This window comes from Quercus lobata, chromosome 11 (assembly GCF_001633185.2).
Source record: "Quercus lobata isolate SW786 chromosome 11, ValleyOak3.0 Primary Assembly, whole genome shotgun sequence".
In the NCBI taxonomy this organism is placed as follows: domain Eukaryota; kingdom Viridiplantae; phylum Streptophyta; class Magnoliopsida; order Fagales; family Fagaceae; genus Quercus; species Quercus lobata.
Window position 1 is genome coordinate 28,242,377 of NC_044914.1, and position 21,644 is coordinate 28,264,020.

Here is a 21,644-nt window from a genome sequence, read left to right on the forward strand (position 1 = left end):
TCTTGGGCTATCATATTGTTGTGTTCTTTATTTTTCACACTTTGCAATAATATGATATATGTGTGTTAACCTAGACTTGATAATTTGACTAAGTAATCATTTGGCTAATTACCTAGGTTAATCTGGTTGTGTTTTAAGGGGTCTAAAAACAAACAAATTTTTTCCATAATTGTTTTATTTGAGATTATGTGTGCCATTATTAAATGAGGTGAGAAACAATAAATACAAAAAGAGAGAGAGTTAATAATTAAGTAAATGGTAGAATATATATTTCCATATAAAGATATAATCATAATAATGTCTATTACTAACTACTAAAGGGAAGTTTTTGTCCTTTAATCTACTTGCAAAAGTTAACCACATAACATTTAACACTATATCCCTATAAATTACCCCATTTATTTACTCACATACCTTATTTTTCCACTAATCAATTGACATTTTACTTCGCATTTTAGGTCACAAACTAAAATGGGGTTGTGTAAGATATCACTAGCTCTTGTATTTTCCTTGGGCTTAACCCTAGTCCATCTCTCCCATGCCCAAAGCTCCATACAAGACTACTTCATTGTCCAAGAATGTAGCTCGTGCAGAGGTGGGAGATCAACCACTGATTTGGGATAATAAAGTAGCAGCATATGCACAAAACTATGCTAATTAGCATATTGGCGATTGCAATCTTGTGCACTCTAGTGGACCATATGGTTAAAACATTGCAGCGGGTGGCAATGACCTTTCAGGCAGAGAAGCTGCGAATCTGTGGGTGGCTGAGAAGCCCTACTATGACTACGTACAACCAGGGATGGAACTACCTTAGGGCTAAGGGGGGCCATTCCCCCCACCCCCCCAAGCCTTTGAAAAAAAATCCCATAGTATTATATTTACCCAAAAAATTTACTTTTAGCTCTATAATTTATATACCTGGCCCTCCTACCCAAAAAATTGACAGGCTGACCCATAAATCTCAAAAATAGATAACAAGAAAAATATTAAAAAAAAAAAAAAATACATATCCAGACAATAAGAAAAATCTTTGGACAAATCATAAATTTGGTCTAAGCAAAAACAATAACAACAAATCAATTACAAATCCTAGTAAAACAAATCACGAAAACCCAATAACTTTTACCCAATTTTTCCCTCTCATTTGAGAGCTCTATGCCCCACTTAAATGACTCTACCTTATAGCCACAAAGACAACTCTTATACCACTGATCGCTCCATCCACACACTAGTTAATCACCAACAGCTTGGATCAGTTGGTGCCTTTAACACAACCAAAGGGAAAAAAAAATTATTTATTTTTTGAATGGTAGAATTTTTTTGATTTTTAATTTTTTTATTAATATTGGGACAGACTTGGCATGCATGCATTAATGGTAATACATGTGTGAAACAATAACAATCTATTGTTTTGTGCCTTACCTAAACTACCACCAAAGTATGTGTGAGATTAGTCTATTGGTAATAAATTTTGCGACTTAACTAAATTAATGTAATGATGGGAAAAGCTTTATTATTTACTTAGTTAAAGACTCAAATTTACTGTTCATTATCATGTGATTGTTTAATAGATCTCTTTTAATTTTTAATTTTTTTTACTATTTTTTCAAACTTGCAATTTTTCAAAGGAAAAAATCTCAACCATACCAAGACACCAATAATTGTCTTACCCTTTATTTCGTTGACTATTAATGCATGATATTTATTAACCATTATTTTAGCTATTTTATTAATATAATGCTTGACATAGATTTAAACTTTTAACTATAGTTTTTTGTTTTTTGTTTTTGTTTTTTTTTTGGTTTTTTTTTTTTTTTTTTTTTTTTTTTTTTTTTTTTTTTTTTTTTTTTTTTTTTTTTTTTGGTTTTTAAGAACCTTTTAACCATATATATAGCATTATGAAGTTATTAGTTATAAAATTATGTGAAAAGAATACTTTTTTTTTTTTTAATTTATAATGTCGATAGAATAAAGAATCGGACTAATCTTGGTCAAACCTGGAAAATATTAGGACGTGTCAATTGACTTACAAAACTCTTGATTATAAATTTTCATTTGTGATTTTTTTAAAAAAAAATAAAAAATACAAATAATTAAAAAAATTAATGCTAATAATGCATCGTTGTCAACCTCTAGTATTGATATTTCAATTTTTTAAAATCTTTGAACAAAAAACTTCGGCCCCTTCCCCACCCCCCCCCCTAAAGTTTGAATCCTAGTTCCATCCCTGTGTACAACTCTAATTCTTGTATTAGTGGGGAGTGTGGCGACTATATTCAAGTAGTTTGGGTGAATTCACTTCGTATAGGATGTGCTAAAGTGAGATGCAACAATGGAGGGACATTCATTGTCTGCAACTATGATCCCCCTTGTAGACACTAGATTTTGCACCCATAATTTAATCTTGGAAGATGGCTAGAGTGACCATTCATATACCCAAAATTTGAGTTGCATTACATGCATTAATTCATTCATTGCATATCATAAAAATGATCTTGAGATTTTGACAATCGCGACGATATGTCCGATTCCTGAATAAGACCGTCGGATTGAAAGATATCACAAGATTAAGTTTTCACAGTTTGCATTCATTTTTTTTTTTTTTTTTTTTGGTGGAACCAATTACACTTGATTAATTTAAATTAATTTTGATTGGTTAAAAAATTAAATTAATTAAATAATTTTGTGATTGGTTGTTGGTTAGTGTAAAAAATAGGCCTGCTTGAATGAGAATAAAGTGGATAATCAGATAACAAAGAAGTTGTGGATAGTCAAGTCTTTTTGGAATATTTATATAAAAGATAATTATCATTTTAAAGACCTGAATATCAAGAAAAAGGGATTAAATTTTAGAACACGAATCAAAAACGCGTTTAGGTGCAATTTTCGGCTAAAAAAACCTCAAAAAAGGAGTCCAAATCGAACCAAAACTCAAATGCGGGTCTTGCACCCAAGAGGGCCTATCGGCACTTCCCAAGTGCCGACTAGCCTAAATGCTCTGCCTGGCCTGAGAACATCCTAATTGAGATAAAGCCTATCTTTTTGACTTTTTAGAGATAAGGATGCATTCCAATTCATATCTGATCTCATTTAGCTTATTTTTTAAGCATCCCAACCTCTATAAATAGAGGAAAAAGATCAGAATTAAGGGCTCTTCTTTTTTGACTTCTCTGCTCCCCTCACGTTAAAGAAATTCTACAGGCTTTTGCTTTAAGAACTTCTTTTTTGTACGTAAAGTATTTTAGACCTCAAAGAAGTGAAAATTTCTTTGATTTCTAAAATATTCTTTTATTTGAAGAGCATGCTCATGCAAGAGGTATTTAGTTATATTCTTCTATCTGTTTTTCCTTTCCATTAATTAGTATGTTGTGATTGTTCGTTGCATGAATGCGATTAATATGTTTGATTTTTATTGTGCCTTGTTCTTAATTCATGTTTGCCGTGCTTATATACTTAGTTGAAATTTTCTTTGACATGTTCTTTAGTTGATTGATTGTTTTAATTTTTTTCTTTGTTTTCAAAATCTACTAATGATCAACAAAACTTTTTTATTTTTATTTTTTAAATTCAAAACTGATCTGTATTTTCATTAAATACAGATCTGAATTTTTTGGTCTCAAAACTGATCTCTATTTTCATTAAATACAAATCTAAATTTTTTCTAGTCTCAAAATTGATTTGAATTTTCATTAAATACAGATTTGAATTTTTTCTGGTCATAAAATTGATTTGTATTTTCCTTAAATACAGATCTGAATTTTTTTTTCTGGTCACAAAATTGATCTGTATTTTCATTAAATACAGATTTGAAAAATTTTCTTAAGAATTTTTCTTTTTTATAAAATTGTAGATTTTGAAATTTGAAAGAAAGAATTAAGAGTTAGGTTAAAGTCTTTCTTTTTAATATGTGATGCATGCACAGTAAGTTTGTCTCATGAATGTGAATCCTCTTTTAAAAGTCTTATTTATTTACTTTCAAAAATAGATCTGATTTTTACAAATCAAATCTCAATTTTATTTATTTATTTATTCATTTTTTTAACTTTTCAAAACAAATCTGATTCTTTTTAACAAAATCTCTTCTTTTTATTTTTTATTTTTTTTATTTATCCTTTAAGAAAAAAGATATGATTTTTACAAATCAAATTTTTTTTTTTTTTTTGGTTAACTTTACAAAAAAAAAAAAAAAATCTCATTTTTTTTTTTTTTTTTTAACTTTACCAAAAAACAGATCTAATTTTTCTTGATAAAATCTCATTTTTTCCTTTACAAAAGCAGATCTAATTTTTACAAATCAAATTTCATTTTTTTTTCAATCTTTTAAGACAGATTTGATTTTTCTTTAAAAAGAGGATATTATTCATAAGGAAAATTTGTTTAAATTAATTTTTGTCAAGTGTTTGTCATGTGTGCTATAACATATCATCCAACATCATACAAAAAGGGTATATAATGGTCATTAGAGTCTAGAAGACCAAACTCTGTCTGGACGGAATGGGTACCTAACGTCTTCCCATTCTATAACCTGGCTCCCGAACTTAGGATTTTGGATAGGTAGACTAGTATTTTGTCTTTAATTTTGGTAGAATGTAATTAGGACCAAAGCCTTTTATTTTATTTTATTTTTTGCATAGATTGTAACTAGGACCAAAGCCTTGTAAGGTTAATCTACCAAAATTTACTTTTTTATTCAATCAATGACATTTGATGTATTTTGAATATGTAATTGTATTTATTTTTTCTTATTTTTTTGGTATAAAAAAAAAGCGGCGACTTTACACCACTACCCATAAGAGAGGTTCCTTAAAACACCCAAATCTCTTTTTGAAAGCACCCAAGTCTCTCACACCCCTAGCATCTACTTTGGTGAGCAGCCTTACATTAAGCATCTCCCTTCTCCATCTATGACCTAAAAAGGGGAACTAGAAGGACATTTTCTAAGACAAATAAATGTAATGCGTGTTAATGTATGTATAACATGCCATTGGAAAAGAAGAGTATAAATTGTTAAGATTAATATAGTTCGGAATATAAATTAATTTCTTAATTGAATTGATAAATATTTAATTATTTTCACTACACTAATCACACAAATTTTAAATTAATAATTTCATATGTTCCTAAATGTGCTTTTTCCCTTTTGGTTTGAAGTTGTTTCCATTGTTGTCAACATAATGAAACTTAAGCAGGAATACTATGATCCTAATCAATTGTTTTGCACATAAATTTTAGAAAATAAATACAAAAATTTCATTTTACATAAATAATTAATGCATCACTTTTCTTTTTTCTTTTTTTTGACAAAAAAACATGAGCGGATTTTTATTAAGCCCTCGTTTGGGAGGAGGGAATGGAATGGAATGAAATGAAAATAAATGGAATGAAAAGAATAATTTTAGAATATTCTTCCCTTTCATTGTTTGGGAGTTTTAATGGAGGGAATGGAAAATTCATTCTCTTGTTTGAGAGTTTAAGTGGGAGGGAATAAAATTGGTAGGAGGGAATACTTATTCCTCTCTATTCCCTTAAAATATCAAATTTTCATTTTCCCTGAAATTGGGAGGAATGGGAGGGAATGAAACTAGATTTAATGAATTTTTTTACTAAAACTCCCAAAATACCCCTTTATATTCAACCCTTTATTTTAAAATAGGGGTCTAATCGTAATATTGTCATAAAAATATTCAACTCCATTCCCTCTATGTTACTTCCAAACAAGATTACTTACATTCCATTTATTTTCATTCCTTTCCATTCCTTTATTTTAAAATATCCAATCAAGGTTACCTAATTTGATTCCATTCAAATCTTTTTCATTCCTTTCCCTTACTTAAATACATTTCATTCCATTACTTTCCATTCCATTCCCGTATGAACTTCCAAACGAAGCCTAAGGTAAACTGACTATATCAGCCTGCATTATAGAAAAAAGTTGTAATGAAATGCCCTCCATCCACACTATAAAAGTCTGAGACATTAACAGCATATCGAGCCAGAACATGAGCAACTTTGTTACCTTCCCTCTTAGTATGAGAGTAACATGACTGAGAAAAATATCTAGAAATAAACTTAGCATCATTCGACAACTTTGCATTAGAGGCTATAGAAGAGGCAAGGTCACCCAATGACTTAATCACCAGCTCAGAGTCTCTCTCCAGTATAGCACTTGTTATGCCAATCTCCAAAGCAAACTCCAGTGCATAGATAGTTGCAAAAATCTCAACCTGAGTTGCTTGAAAGTCCTATGATAGTTGTTGAGACAAAGAGCCAATGACTAAACCCTGATTGTCTCTAATTAATGCATCACTATTTTTTTTTTATAACAATTAATGCATCACTTATACATAATTTGAGAGTGACAATAAATGAATTTGCCTCGTTAAACTCTTTCTAATGACATAGTACAAATTTAGCCAACTACAACTCAGATTCAAATTACATCTGGCGTAATTTTTACCAATTTTATTCCATTTAATAAATTTTTATTAGATTTGTATTTTGTAAAATCCATCTTTGAATTATATTATGCAAATTTTCAAGAAAATCTATGATTAAAAGATATCTCATTTATATAATTTTTTAAATTTTAAGTTATTTTTACTTCAAAATTATCCATTAAAATGAGTTAATGGATCAAATAGTAAATAGCATCCTATTGATATACAATTTGGCATGTGTAAAATTTATTAGGTGTAAAATTAAGAGTTACACTATTTATAACATGATACAAATAATGGTGGTGTATATATATATATATATATATATATATATATATTACATTGCTTCTTTGTATCCTCCATACTTGCCAAATATTAAGATAATAAGAAATTAAGAACTATTTTCTTTGTAAAATAATAAATTTTAATTGTTTATCTTTTAAATTTGGTGTAGGAGCATACTAACAACTTATATGACATCCATGCATGTAAGCAACATATGTCATTTACAAACAAACGATTATACTTGTTTAGTCACTAGCAAATTCTACTTAAGGGTTGCTTTGGTCTAGTTCCTCTAATGTTTTTCACGTTGTGTTTTTGAACATTCTACCATGACTTTCAACGTTCCCACAATATTTTCACAACAAATCTTAAATAGCAGGTTGTTATTGACTGTTATGGGTGGATAAAAAAAGTAATTTTAGGAATAGGTTCAAATTAGAATTAATAACAATTTACCACCTAGAATTTGTTGTGAAAGTATTTTTTTTATTTTTTATTGAGAAAGTTTCAACTTATGACGTTCGCTCTTGATGATAGCTCTTTATTATCAGACCAAGACACCAATTTGATTTTGGAATAGGCGGGGATTGAACCCCAAATCTCTTATTTAACCATTAGAAACTTTACTAGTTGATAAACTAACTGGAAAGTATTGTGGAAACTACACAATAATTTTTCATGAAGATGTTATGAACATAACACTTCTCATAAATAAATACCCCCTCATGCATACCTTATTTCTCTACCAATCACTTTGAAAGTTTAAACCAAATAAATTAGGCACTGACCCCCAAATTTTAATTATGACTTGATTAATTAAGGTTAATTAACTATTAATTAATGTAATTAACCTATTAATCAACCAAACCATCAAACAATTGTATGGATATACATAATCAAACAATGCAATACTGTGATGAATGATGTTTATTTGTGGCCTACATAGTGCGTATCCAATGTGATGATCAATAAAAAGTAATGGAGAAATTACACTTCAGCACTCTAAAATATACTTTAGATTACACTTTGCACCATAAACCTTTTAAATGCACACTTTGCATCCTAAACTATGACTATTGATGCATTTTACATCTCAACGTTAAGTTTGTTGTTAACTTTGGATGAAAAAGTATGATATTTTTTGAATAGACCCAATTACCTCTCTTCTCAATCCCAAAAAACATATAAGAAATTACACTTTACTACCTTAAACTATACTCCTGATTACATTTTGCATTCTAAACTTTGGATTTCCATTCAAATTAATGGAAAACTTAACATTGGGGTGCAAAATATAACATGAGTCATAGTTTATGGTTTAAAACGTGCATTCAAAAGATCTTGAGATTGCAAAGCATAATTTGAAGTATAATTTAAGGTGGTAAAATGTAATTTTTCCAAAAGTAAGAGTTACATCTTTCTATGATTTTGCATGTATTTTCTTTCAACTTGAGGGGGTTGTTGTTTCTCAAAAAAAAAGAAAGAAACCTTGAGGTGGTTGTTCACTTGTTCATCAATGCTGGATTCTAAGCGCACCATTAAGTAACAGCATGTGCAAAGGTCAAAAATGCTTCCTGGATTAAACTCTTAAATCTTATAATTTGATCCTTGTAAATTTCTTTTTCTAGTAATTGTAACGAAACTTTGGATGGGACAATAAAGATTTCTCACGTATGTATTACTGGATTAGCTTAAGAAGGTATATATGGTTGTTTGTGCATTAGGATTTTATTGGTTTCAGAGTCAGGTTAAAAATTTGAGACAAATTATAATATTTTCGTGGTGGACTATGTTATTTGTCCACCATTCCACGTAAAAACTCCTACCTGTTTAAAATTGCAAAGTCAGAAAAAAATTTTAAACAGAAACTAAGGTTATGTTTGGTAACGGTTTTTATTTTCTATTTTCAAAAACTTGTTTTTGGGAATATAAAGAAAAAAAAATTTTATTGTATTTTTGAAATTAAAAACATATTTGGCTACTTGAAATTAAAAAGATAATTTTTTGAAGAAAAAAAATAGAAATTATTAAAATATGTTGTTACTAGAATTTCAACTCTAATGCTAACTTATTAAATGAGATAGATTCATTAAATTAAATGCATATTTTCATTGACTTTTGAAAATTAGAAACTGAAAACAGTCTTTTACATGTTTTCAGTTTCCTTCACAAATTGAGTTTTGAGAACAGGTTTTGTTTTCTGTTCATTTTGGGTTACAAAATAAGTTTTTTAGTCTCAAAAATAGAAAATTATTTTTGGAAATAGAAAATAAAGGGAAAAAATAGTTACCAAACTTACCCTAACAATTTACTCAATAATTTGGCCAAAATGGGCATTTGCCCCTTTCGTAAAACTTTTCAGTAAAATGCTATTATTTTGAAACTCTCTAGTAAAATGCCTATGTTTTAAACTTGATTTTTTAAAAATCGAGTTTTAATGAATAACTTGATTTTTAGAAAATCAAGTTATGTGATATCAAACTTAAAAAAAAAAAAAAAAAAAAAAAAAAAAAAAAAAAAAAGAAAAAGGGAACTCGAGTTCCATCTAAAATTTCTCACATTACTTGATTTTCATCAAATTGAGTTTTTTAGTGAAACTCGATTTTCTAAAAATCGAGTTTCAAAACAGGGGCATTTTGCTAGATAGTTTCAGAACATGAGCATGTTGCTACATCTTTTAGGCGAAATGGGCAAATAACATATTCTACCATGAGAAGTATAATTTCTCAAAATTTGCATTCAGTGACCATGCAATTATCACATTTATGTGAGATGTAATAGTTAATAGATGTGCTTTTAATGAATCCTTATTTTTAACCATTTTAATGCGGCAGTTTGAAGCTTTGTCAAGGTCCTGAGACTAGTGCTGACCCATGTTAGTAGATGTAACCCGACACACTTCAGGTCGATGCAAGGCAATGTTTGATCACAATTAAGATAGCAACAAGGCATAATATGAAACCACAACCAAGCTCAAAATGGAAAAATACCCCTTTCGCTGAAACTTTCCAGCAAATGCCCCATATCTAAAATTATTTAGCGATATGCTCCTGTTTTGAAACTCAATTTTTAGAAAATCGAGTTTCAATGAAAAACTCAATTTGGCGAAAATCGAGTTTCTTGAAGAAACCAACATGGAACTTGAGTTCCATGCTTTTTTTATTTTTTTTTATTTTTTTATTTTGATTGCCTATAACTCGATTTTCGCCAAATCGAGTTTTTCATTGAAACTTGATTTTTATAAAATTGAGTTTAAAATAGAGACATATCCCTAAATAGTTTAAATATGGGACATTTTGTTAGAATGTTTCAGCGGAAGGGATATATCCCCATTTTGGCCCCACAACTAAACACACTGGGAACAATTTGGCTCATTCTGTGCAACAAAATGCATTGTTATTTCCATGTAATTGTACACTCACATCTATTTTGGAGGTCTCACAATTATACATGTTATTATTTTAATATATATATATATATTTATAAAATTTAAAATAATAATTTTTTTATTTAAATCCTCCATTAAAATCTTTGTACATAATATTTAGGCTATTTTCCTGAAATGGAAGGATATATAGCTCCATACATATAATCATAATAATTACCTAATGGTTGAATGCAAATTTTTTTTTTTTTAAATGGTTGAATGTATACTTCTATATAAAGATATAATCATAATAATGTCTATTAATAATTATTTGAGGGGCTATTTTGGTCCTTCTAATCCCTTAGATGTTACTTGCCAAAGTTCATCAAATAACATTTAACACTATATCCCTATAAATACTCCCTCACTACGTACCTTACTTCTTACCAATCACTTGACATTTTACTTTGCATTGTAGGTCACAAACTAAAATGGGGTTGTATAATTTAGCACTAGTACTAGCTCTTGTATGTCTCTTGGGCTTAACCCTAGTACATCTCTCCCATGCCCAAAGCTCTATACAAGACTACCTCAGTTCCCAGAATGCAGCTCGTGCACAGGTGGGAGATCCACCTCTGACTTGGGATAACAAAGTAGCAGCATATGCACAAAACTATGCTAATCAGCGTATTGGCGATTGCAAGCTTGTGCACTCCGGTGGACCATATGGTGAAAACATTTCATGGGGCAGCGGTGACCTATCAATCGAAGATGGTGTGAATCTGTGGGTGGCTGAGAAGCCCCACTATGACTACAACTCTAATTCTTGTATTGGTGGGGAGTGCGGCCACTATACTCAGGTGGTTTGGGCCAAATCACTTCGTCTAGGATGTGCTAAAGTGCGTTGCACCAATGGAGGGACATTCATTACTTGCAACTATGATCCTCCTGGGAACTTCATTGGTGACCGGCCTTACATTAAGCATCCCCCTTCTCCATCTATGACCTAAAAATGGGAATTAGAAGGACATTTTTTGAGATAAATAAATGTAATGTGCGTTAATATAAGTATGTTAGTGGTCTATGTATCTTTTTTATGAATAAAAGTAAGAGTTGCATCTTGGTATGATCTTGATTATTTCTATGGTTCGTGTATAATACTCGTGTTATAACATTTGGAGATTTCTTTCAATTATATTACGTGACATTGAAAAGAAGAGTATAAATTGTTAAGATCAATAAAATTTAAAACATACATGTATTTCTTAATTGATTTAACAAATATTTAAGACTAAAATGTAAATTGCACCCTCTAAATTTGACTATAATTCATTTCAATCATAGCCATAATATTTCTCTTTTTGTTTTCAATTCTAACAGTTGTCTAGAAGCCAAAACCGAAAACTAAAATATTCAAATCTATTTGAACTAGTTGGTAAATCATGCAACGCACGAGTAAATTTAGCATAATATGATTTTTTTTTCCTATTAAATTTTTTTTCTCTTTTATTTTTTGGTCTAAATATAAAATTTGATAATTATGATAGTTATTAATTGATAGTAATTATGATTATATTTTTATTTTTTGGTCTAAATATTTTGTACTTGTAACATTACTCATGATTATATAGTTAAATTATTGAATACTCTGAGAGTATTATAAATGCGTACTCTCCTCTCTCACACGAATTGTGAGTCCTACCATGAAATTAATTAGTGAGTCTCACTATTATGTGAGAGGAGAGAGTATGCATTTATGGAACTTCAAGAGTATTCTATAATTATTCAATTATATATTCTTCCATTAAGCATTTATTATGATTATGTATATGGAACTATATATTTTACCATCTTGAGAAAAGTAAAAAATATTAAGTTCAAAGATTTTAATAGGGTTTAAATGAAAATATATATATATATATATATATATATATATATAAAGAGAGAGAGAGAGAGAGAGAGAGAGAGATGTGTTCAACTTAGACGTGGTGTAACTTGGTGTAACTTAACAAGAGTTACACTCTTCAGACCATAGATTGTTATGAGATCCAATGGTTGTAAAAGTCAATTGTCCATGTCATTATTAAACATATATTACTTACCACTCTAGCTAAATTAATTCAAAGGCTTTTTTTTTCTCTGCCTATACCTTATTTATTACAATTATTTTTAGAGAGAGAAGATTATGCAATATTAATTACAACCTCTTTAGAGAGAGAGAGAGAGAGAGAGGTGTGAGATTTAACAATTAACATTGACGGTTTTTTTTTTTTTTTTTAATTATGAAAAATATTAGAATAATTCTATAGAGAAGATGAATTTGAATTAAAAATAAATTTTAATCATTAACACTAAGGATCAGATTGTGATGCTTTCTTCATCTAAAAATTAGCAAAAATGATCATTTCAATCTTATCATGATCTTTACAACTCAATCATTTCTATCTTTATCTCTAAGGATTGGACTTGCTTTGAACTTTATATAATACTTTTTTTAAATTTAATTTGGTTAGCTCGGTGTAACAAACAATAAGGGTATGTTTGGTAGACTGTAATAGACACTGTAATGTAATAACTATTCCTATAGCATAACTATTCGGTTGTTTGGTTATGTTTTTATTATAATGAATAGTTATTCTTTATGAATAACTATTCTTCAAAATGAGGAATAATTATTTCTTATTAAAAGTAATGAATATCTATTTCTTCACCTTATGTAATAACTTTTTAAAAAAATTTCCTAAAAATCCATTAGTTGCCACATCTTCAAAAGGAAAGAAAATAAATTTTCCTTGTTGTTAATTATTAGCTCCATTTTGAACACCCTAAAATAAGTGTATTTTAGGAAATTTGACTTAAAAATAATTTATTTACACATTCTTTTTATACTTTACTAAATTGTGGATGCATATTCAGAATTCTATTCCTAAATAGTCACCAAACTAATGAATAGTAATACTTATTACATTCCAACTTAATGTATTCCTTGTAATATTTATTCCTATTCTCATGTAATAATCATTACAATGTACCAAACGTACCCTAAATGTTTAATGATAACATGGACAATTGACATTTTTTAACCATTTGGTTCAATAGAAATCTATGGTCTAAAAATGGTGCAACTTGAACCCCTCTCCCTCTCCTTTAAACTTGTTAGTCAAATCACTCAAATTTCTAGAATTTCTTTGCCAAGTCACTGAAATTCTATAATTGCTATTTTTTTGTTTTTTTTAGTATTTATCAAACAAATGTTGTAATAATAGCACTCCCGTACCTTCTGTACTGTTTCTCAAAAAAAGTTTAACTTATCACGACATATACTATTTAATTTTTTTAGGGTTCGGTTAATGTATGCCCTAAGGGCACACATTAACCGTACATATAAGGAAATATTTTATTGATTTTGTTTTGCTTTTTCACAGGACAGTAAAGACTTTTATGGGAATAAGAGCAAAACATCTGACAAATTATATTTTTTCAAAGAGACTAAACTACCCTTCACTCATTTATCCTCGCCCTCCTCCTTGAAAGTTGAAACACAAGTTACACACCTTTAACAAGCTAACTGAAAACAACACTCTACCAGCAAACAACTTCTTACAAAAATTCTCATTAAAAAAATCCTCTTACAAAAATTACACCTCATACAAATTTCAGATGTTTCTAGAACAAAACCAAAACATATAATCAATAAAAAAAATTATGACTTTAATATTTTTAAAAAAGAAATCAATATGGGTTTTAAATACTTGTGAATCTCGGGGCCGGAACTTCAAAGCTGAACAACTATCTATTGCCGACGACAGGAGGGGCCTTGAAATGGGTGAGTTAGCTAGGCGTGGTTCATGATCGGGTGTTCCTTGAAGCCATCCCCATTTCGTGCTTGAGTTCTCTTTGATTTCAGTGGTCTCTGTTTGTTGAGGGAATGAAAGAAAGAAAGAAAGAAAAAATACAGAGAAAGAGATGGGATTTGAGAGAAAATGAAGGAAAGAAAGAAAGAAAGAAAAAAAAAAAAAACTGTAGTGAAACTGAAAGAGAAGAAACATTTACCACTTGAAGACCAAGTTCTACCTTGGCTGAAACAAGACTTTCTGAAACAAGCTTTACCTTGGCTGAAACAAGTTCCCTTACACAACAATTTCTGAAAAGTAATGTTGTCCTCACGTGGATACGTGGTAAAAAAGAGCCATACGACTTTTTTTTTTTTTTTTTTTTTTTTTTTTTTTTTTTCGTAAAGGCTTACACAGTACAGTGAATAACTTTTTTTTTTTTTTTTTGCTAAACTTACTCTTTGGCTGCTTGCTACAAACAATTATATAAGTTTAATGAATAAATAATGGTAACAATGCAACTTTTTATAAGTATTTGTGAAATTATTTAATTATTTAATTGTTTTAACTATAATGAAATTTATTTTAAGTATCAATTGTGTCTATGATTCACGTCATTTTTAGTCTGTCACGTGACATTATTTTATTGGACAAACTAAACACATGTAATATTATTTTGTGACACTTAGGGTATGTTTGGTACACTGAATAAGGATTATGACAAGAATTGTAATCTTTATTACTAGTAATAAGTGTGTTGTAATGTAATAACTAAACATATTCATTAGTTTGGTGGTAAGTTATAACATTAGAACGAAACTTAACATTTATTTTTAGGAAATATCTTACTTATACAATTATATCTTCATTAGTTTGCTAGTGATGCAAAAGAGAAATTGGGGGTCATATGTCCCTCGTTCTCTTCCCCATTGTATGCTTTGCTTCTTAATTAATAAAGACTATCATTTTTGCTCCAAAAAAAAATGTAAACAATATACATCTTCAAGAGGTAAAATCAAAATTTTAAAACTCTAGGAAAAATAAAGATCACATCAATAAAATCTTTAAATTTCAAGTTTTTATTGAGTGTGAATTTTGACAAATACACATTCGCACTACATTTTCTTCTTATAACCTCTATGCTTGTAACCGTTCAAGATGATATGAGGTCAATAAGTATCAAGAAAATAAAATCTTGTTTCTTGCATCAATGACTAATTCCTTTTGAGTCTACAATTTCTATTTGTATATGTGATGGCAAAAGCTTAAATTATTGCATTTTTTTTTCCTGGTCCTATGCCACTAGCCTTATCATAGTAAGTATGTGAGAGACCCCACCCTTAGTCCACCAACTTTTTGTTGGGACAAACCCACGTGAATTAGTGGGGTTGTGTTGGTGCCCCGTTATATTTCCCCATAGATTTAGGGTCTTACATGGAGTTGACATATATTTTATTCAAATAGTAAAAATAATAAAATCCAAAATGAAAGAAATAAAAATATTTTATTGATCAGTAGTGGGTTAGAGGTGTTAGAGATTTAGTGTCCTAAGACAATAAAACATAAATAGTATTTTTAAAAATTATTTTAAGTTTAAAAATAGTATCTCACTATTTTGTGTTTCAAATGTGGTAAAAAGACCGGTTTGCTTTGGACTGAAAAAGCGTCATGATACATGATATGATATGGGACATTAGATTTCAATTTTAGTGAAACACTATTATTTCTATGGAAAAAATTTCTATTTTTTCAAGAATGCATGATATTCATTGGCATAATATCGTCAAAATGATAATATAACACCGACAAAAATAAAAAGTTGACAAACATCATATTGGTGATATTTTAAGCAAAAGACCTAACATTTCAAATAAAATATTGGGTTCAATCCCATATCTATTGAAGTACAATTTTTCATTTTCTTTGCACCATTTGAGGAAGTTGAGTTTTCCTTCTCCTTCTCCTTCTCCAGACATGTAGAGATGTTATGGCCAACATGCTTACAAAACCCACAAGTTCTCTTTTGCTTTCCCAATTCTTTTCCACCTTTCATTCTTTTTTGCTTTGGGCGACCTTTCGTCTTTGAGAGCGGAGGACAATGAACAAAACAATCTCCATCAATAGCATCATTAGCATTAGCATCAACCATATTTTCCTTGTCCACTAAATTTTCATCACTCAACACTATCAATTCTTTTCCACCTAATGATGTTTCGCGACACCAACGTGGTGGAAGATACAAAGATGGAATTTGGTAACAATCTTTGTGAATGAATACACTAAGTGTGTGACGACAAAGTATACCCCAAAATTCAAAATTCTTGCAACTACAACTAGTCATCTCACCATCCCATAAGACCAAGTGCTTTTGACTAGTTTTTTCTTCATAATATTGCAACACAAATTCAATACCATTTTCTTGAAGCACCGAATATTGTGTGGCTCTTCCAAATTCCTCTTGAAAAATTTTGAAAGCATAGGGTGTCAACACACTATGTGCTTGTTCTTCTATTGGTGACAATGTTCTTAAAGAAGAACCTATATATTTCTCCAACATTGTATCATGTGATTGTGTTTGCTCAATATCTTCAATGGCAAGGTCAACCTAAAATTACAAATTGTAAATAATTTAAAGACACATAAAGACTACAAATATTAACAAATAAAAAAATAAATCAAATTCTACAATAAAAGGAAGCAACAATAAATAATAACTTACTTGTTCAAAAAATTGCGTCAAGTTTATGTGGGAACTAACAAACCATATGATAAATGCATTTATACTTTCGGATCTTTCGGTTGTTGTCATTCCCCCAAAAAAATAGTCACGAAGGTAACATGGTACCCAAAAATGCTTGATTTGATATAAACCACTTACATGCTTGTTAGTAAGCATGTCATATTTTGCCATTACTTAAGACCATTGATGCTCAAATTCTTCACATGAGTCTAACTTATATAGCTTGTAGAAATCCATGCACCAATTTGAATATTGACTACGAAGAATTGCTGTGAACCAACCACTAAATTTAGCAGTAATGTGCCATATACAAAAAGCATGTTTTGTGGATGACAATTCTTTTGATATTGCCTCTGTAATCCATGGATCTTGGTCTGTTAAAATTGCCTTAGGTGACTTCTTCATTAAATTTGCAAAAGTCTATTAATTAAATACAAAGTTATTAGCACATGAAAAAAATATAGTAGGATATATACTATTAAACTACTAATTAATCAAATAAAATAGAAAAATAATTGCATAAGCTTACAAGATAATTAAATAATTTACGTACCTTCATTAACCATTGAAATGCACTAGTTGTTTCATTTCGAAGAAGTGCACAACCAAAGAGAATTGTCTTTCCATGATTGTTGATACCAACAAAAATACCAAAAGGCATGTCATATGCATTTACTTTGTAAGTAGTATAAAAAACAACCACATCTCCATATTTTTGGTACCAATCAAAACAAGGAGTAGGCGCCCAAAAAATATGCTCCAACCTACTTTCTTCATCAGTTGTATATGCATATTGAAATTTAGAATTCTTTTCCTTAGCAACCTTGCACAATTGTAAGAGACCCATAGTATCATTCATTGCATGCATCCTTCTCATTTTCACATAAAGGTTATGGATATCTCTTTTAAAAAATGGAAGATCTCCATGCTTCACATCTTTCTCAAGCTCCATAACACGTATTATTTGCTTAACCGAAAGTCCACCCTTTTTCAACAAGAGAATGAGATCTTTATATTCTTTAGTGATAACTCGATTGGCCAAAAGAAATCTTACTTCCGAAGGGGACAAAAATTCAGGATTGTGATCTATAGCAAACTTACTGACATGCCATTCTCGTGGAAAAATGTCAAATGACTTTCGCAATGTGATTCTTAGATGAGCTTTGCATTCACATCTTGTAGATATCTTATTTCGTTGCTCCTTAGATGAATCCACTCTTTTTAATTGTTGTCTACCTTCTTGATGACAAAAGAAATCACATCTTACATTTTCTCCATTTTTTGTGACAAAACGACCTTTTCGAATTGTAAAACCATATCGATTTGCATAATTTTTATAGAAAATGAAAGCCTCTTCTTCACTAAGAAAACATTGACCAACAAAAGGTTCAAACTCATTTTCTATTGAATTAATATCTTTATTTTCTTCAATAACTCCTATTTCTTCCATTGGGTATTCATTCCAAACCACTAATTCCTCCCCACAAATGTCATTATTTTCTCCATCAAGCTCATTTATGTCAACACAATTCCTTGAAACACTTTGATAAATCTCACTTGCAATTACAATATCATTCATTTGTTCTATGTTGTAACAAGGATATTAAAAAAAAAAAATCAACATCATATTCAACTATAAATGAAATATAAACTATAAATAAAAAAATAAAATAAAATAGTATACCTTCTTGAGGTAATTCATTTAAGTCAAAACAACTCATTGGAACTAATTGGTGAATCTCACTTGCAACAAAATTCTCATCCATTGATTCTACAATAATTTAACAAAAAAGATAAATAAATATTAACATCATATTTCAATATATTTGAAAAATAAATTAAGAACAAAAGAAATATATGTACCTTATTTATAATTTCTTGAACACTATATTCTTGTAGACATTCTTTGATCATTCATTGAACTCTTCTCAACAAAAACTCTCATTCATTGATTCTACAATAATTTAACAAAAATGATAAATAAATATTAAAATCATATTTCAATATATTTGAAATATAAATTAAGAACAAAAGAAATATATGTACCTTATTTATAATTTCTTGAACACTATATTTTTGTAGACATTCTTTGATCATTCATTGAACTCTTCTTTCTTTCTTGTGTTTTTGTTGAACATTGAACTCTTCTTTTAGTTTTTTCTATGATCTTGGTAAAGTGAAGTAGAGGAAAAAGTAAATATTGGTAAAGTAAGTATTGGTGGGAGATGAAATAGAAAATGGAGGGAAATGGTAAAAAGAACATTTTTGTCTTGTTAAAAAAATTTGAGGACAATTGGTCATTTTGTTTGGTTTGATCCGGCTTGTTAAAAAAATTGGAGGACAGATCCGGCTGACAACAAAAATTTGGAGGACAGATCCGGGCTTGTACAAAAAAATTGGAGGCCATATTTGTCATTTTGTTTTGTTAGACAAAAAAAGTACTCCTTGTACAAAATATTTCAATTTCCTAGGTAAAAGGCCACAACCATCATTGGCATTACCGTGTGCCTTGGGCACACGGTAACAAATGCCATTTTTTTATAAGTATTATATTTAATTATTAGGGATAATTACACATTACCCACCTGTGGTTTACCCCTAATTCTAAGTGCCTACATGTGGTTCAAATTTTGACACTTTGCCCACCTGTGATTATCACCGTTTATGTGTCGTGTGCCCACCTCTCCCTACCGTTACTCTAACATAGGAAATAGGTGAAAATCACTCCCATCCGGATCAAAACACTCACTTTTCCAAAAACCACTCAGTCACTCTCATCCGGCTTGCTCACCAAAAATCACTCAGTGTCACTCCCAAAAATCACTCAAAATCACTAACTCACTCACTCCCATCGTTCATGCAAACTGAACTGAGGAAGACAGCTTCTCCATTCAGCTGTGGCAGGAAGACTCACTCATGGGTATCGTGCTTCGCTTCACTTGACTGGGATTTGAAAGCTTGAGGTCATGCATGCAAACTGATTTGGGGAAGATCAAGATTATTGCCTCTGTTCTGTTCAGTCGTTGCAGGTAGATTAGGATTTTGCATTTTAATCTTTGAAATCTAGGGTTCTAAATTGGGTCTTAAAATGCCGGTGGATTTTAAAATGTCGGTGGTGGGTTTTAAAATGCCGGTGGGTTTTAAAATGCCGGTGAGTGTTAAAATTCTTGTGGGTTTTAAAATTGGGTATTCTTTCTTCCAAATTCTTTCTTCCAAATTCAGTTTTTGCTTAACCATGGAACTAGTTAAGCAAAAATCCAATTTTTTTTTTTTTTTTTACAGAGTCGGAGAAATTACTAGTTGAAACCCAAATTTTTTTTTACAGTTGCTCCTCATTTTTTTATGTTGTAGGCTTTGATGATTGTTCTGTTTAGTATTACCCACCTCTCCCTCACCCGATCATGCTCATGATTGTTTTGTTGTAGGCTTTCTCTCTGCCGTGATTTGTATTGTTTAATTGTTTTTGTGGAATGTTACTAAATTGAAATCAGTTTGATCATTGGTTACTGCTTCTGCTAAAATCATCTCTCTGCCGTGATTTGTATTGTTTAATTGTTTTTGTGGAATGTTACCAAATTGAAATCAGTTTGATCATTGGTTACTGCTTCTGTCACCAAATTGATCATTGGTTCTGATTTTCAGATTAATTAGAATGTTACTAGTTGAGTCTGTTTTGGACAGCATGTTATAGTTAGTGTCTAATGGACCAGTGAACTAATTATGAATTTGACTAGTGAACTAATGGACCAGTGAACTAAAAACCCTCCATTCCCTTTAAAAGTTGAATAATGCTCATGATTTTATTGAAATAATTATTCAGTCAATTATGAATTTGATAAATAAAATAGTAGAGATAAAAAGCATTCAAACAATTATGAATATATCTGCATTTTCTTATTACTTTAAAATAAAGGTCTATGGCCCATCAACTTTTTTAACAATGTGGTTGTAGCATGAGTAGTTATTACTAAATTTAGATGAGTTGATTCTTGCCACTTGTAACAGATTTGTTGGTCTATAAGTTTGTAACAAATTTTTGCTATGTCTTCATCAATTGGCAATGGCTCTACAACTAGTGGTTTCTACCGTGCCGGAGATGGTCATTTATGTACCCTTGAGAATTGTGCCCTAAGAACAAGTCGAAAAGCTGGTAACTATGGAAGAAGATTCGTTGGTTGTAGTCAATTTAATGTAAGTAACAATTACATTGTTGTATTTGAATTGAATTGAATTGAATTATTAGTTGTGATTAATTGTGAACTGTGAAATTATTTGTTATAATTGTAATGCTCAGGTTGGTCCCAAATGTGGCTTTTTTCAGTGGGTGGATAACGAAACTTGTAAGAGTGACCGTGAAAGGATAAGTATGCTTGAGAATGAATTGCAGCTTGCAAATCAAAGAGAAATGATAACTAAAGAAATGGAAGAAAGATGTAACCAGAGGGAAAGAGAAACTCATGAGCTTTATGTAGAAATTAGAGAGAAACTTAAGAGAGTTAGAGAGAGTGAGAGATTGTACAAGATGGCACTAGTTTTGTCATGGTTATTTTTCATTTTTGTAATGTTGTTGTTGTGTTTTGCCTCAGTGAACAATAATGTAAGAGTGAGGAACCTTAATCTGCCATGATGCTTGGTGGGATGTTGAAATGTTATTGGGTAATTGAAATGGAAAGTGTTGTTTTTGTGCAAATATTCTTTAGTATAAGTTTTTTTTTTTCTAGTTCATCCTGTGATTGATATATATTGGCACAAAGTGTTATGTGGAAATGTTAATAACATAATAACTTGAATGGAACATGTTGGTTTAATATATACACTTGTGTAAATGCACACTTGCATATAAATGGAACATGTTTTACACATACACATGATTTGTTGCACACCTGCCTATAAATGGAACATGTTTTACACATACACATGATTTGTTGTGTGAATACATACACCTGTGTAAATCCACCAAAACAACAAGACAAGAAAAA

The 21,644-nt window shown here is 30.1% G+C and overlaps 2 protein-coding genes and 1 pseudogene across 2 annotated transcripts; 2 read left to right on the top strand and 1 right to left on the bottom strand.

Moving 5' to 3' along the window:
* The first annotated feature begins 471 nt into the window (after positions 1-471).
* LOC115966662 lies at positions 472-2,385 on the top strand (annotated as a pseudogene).
* Positions 2,386-10,543: 8,158 nt separating this feature from the next.
* LOC115966663 (basic form of pathogenesis-related protein 1-like) lies at positions 10,544-11,102 on the top strand. Its single transcript, XM_031085849.1, has one exon. It carries the CDS (start codon positions 10,584-10,586, stop codon positions 11,100-11,102), a length of 519 nt encoding a protein of 172 aa, XP_030941709.1. The 5' UTR covers positions 10,544-10,583.
* Positions 11,103-15,735: 4,633 nt separating this feature from the next.
* On the bottom strand, positions 15,736-17,340 carry LOC115967456 (protein FAR1-RELATED SEQUENCE 5-like). Its single transcript, XM_031086556.1, has 2 exons — positions 17,219-17,340; positions 15,736-16,530 (listed from the first exon to the last, which is right to left on the bottom strand). Exons 1-2 carry the CDS (start codon positions 17,324-17,326, stop codon positions 15,784-15,786), a joined length of 855 nt encoding a protein of 284 aa, XP_030942416.1. The 5' UTR covers positions 17,327-17,340; the 3' UTR covers positions 15,736-15,783.
* Between the last annotated feature and the right edge of the window lie 4,304 nt (positions 17,341-21,644).

Excerpts from the sequence above, each read along its gene's own strand:
- LOC115966663 (XM_031085849.1), top strand. The coding sequence starts at position 10,584 with ATGGGGTTGTATAATTTAGCACTAGTACTAGCTCTTGTATGTCTCTTG.
- LOC115967456 (XM_031086556.1), bottom strand. The coding sequence starts at position 17,326 with ATGCCTTTTGGTATTTTTGTTGGTATCAACAATCATGGAAAGACAATT. Across the intron at positions 16,531-17,218 it reads CATTTCAATGGTTAATGAAG|GTTGACCTTGCCATTGAAGA; the intron begins GTACGTAAATTA and ends TTGTAATTTTAG.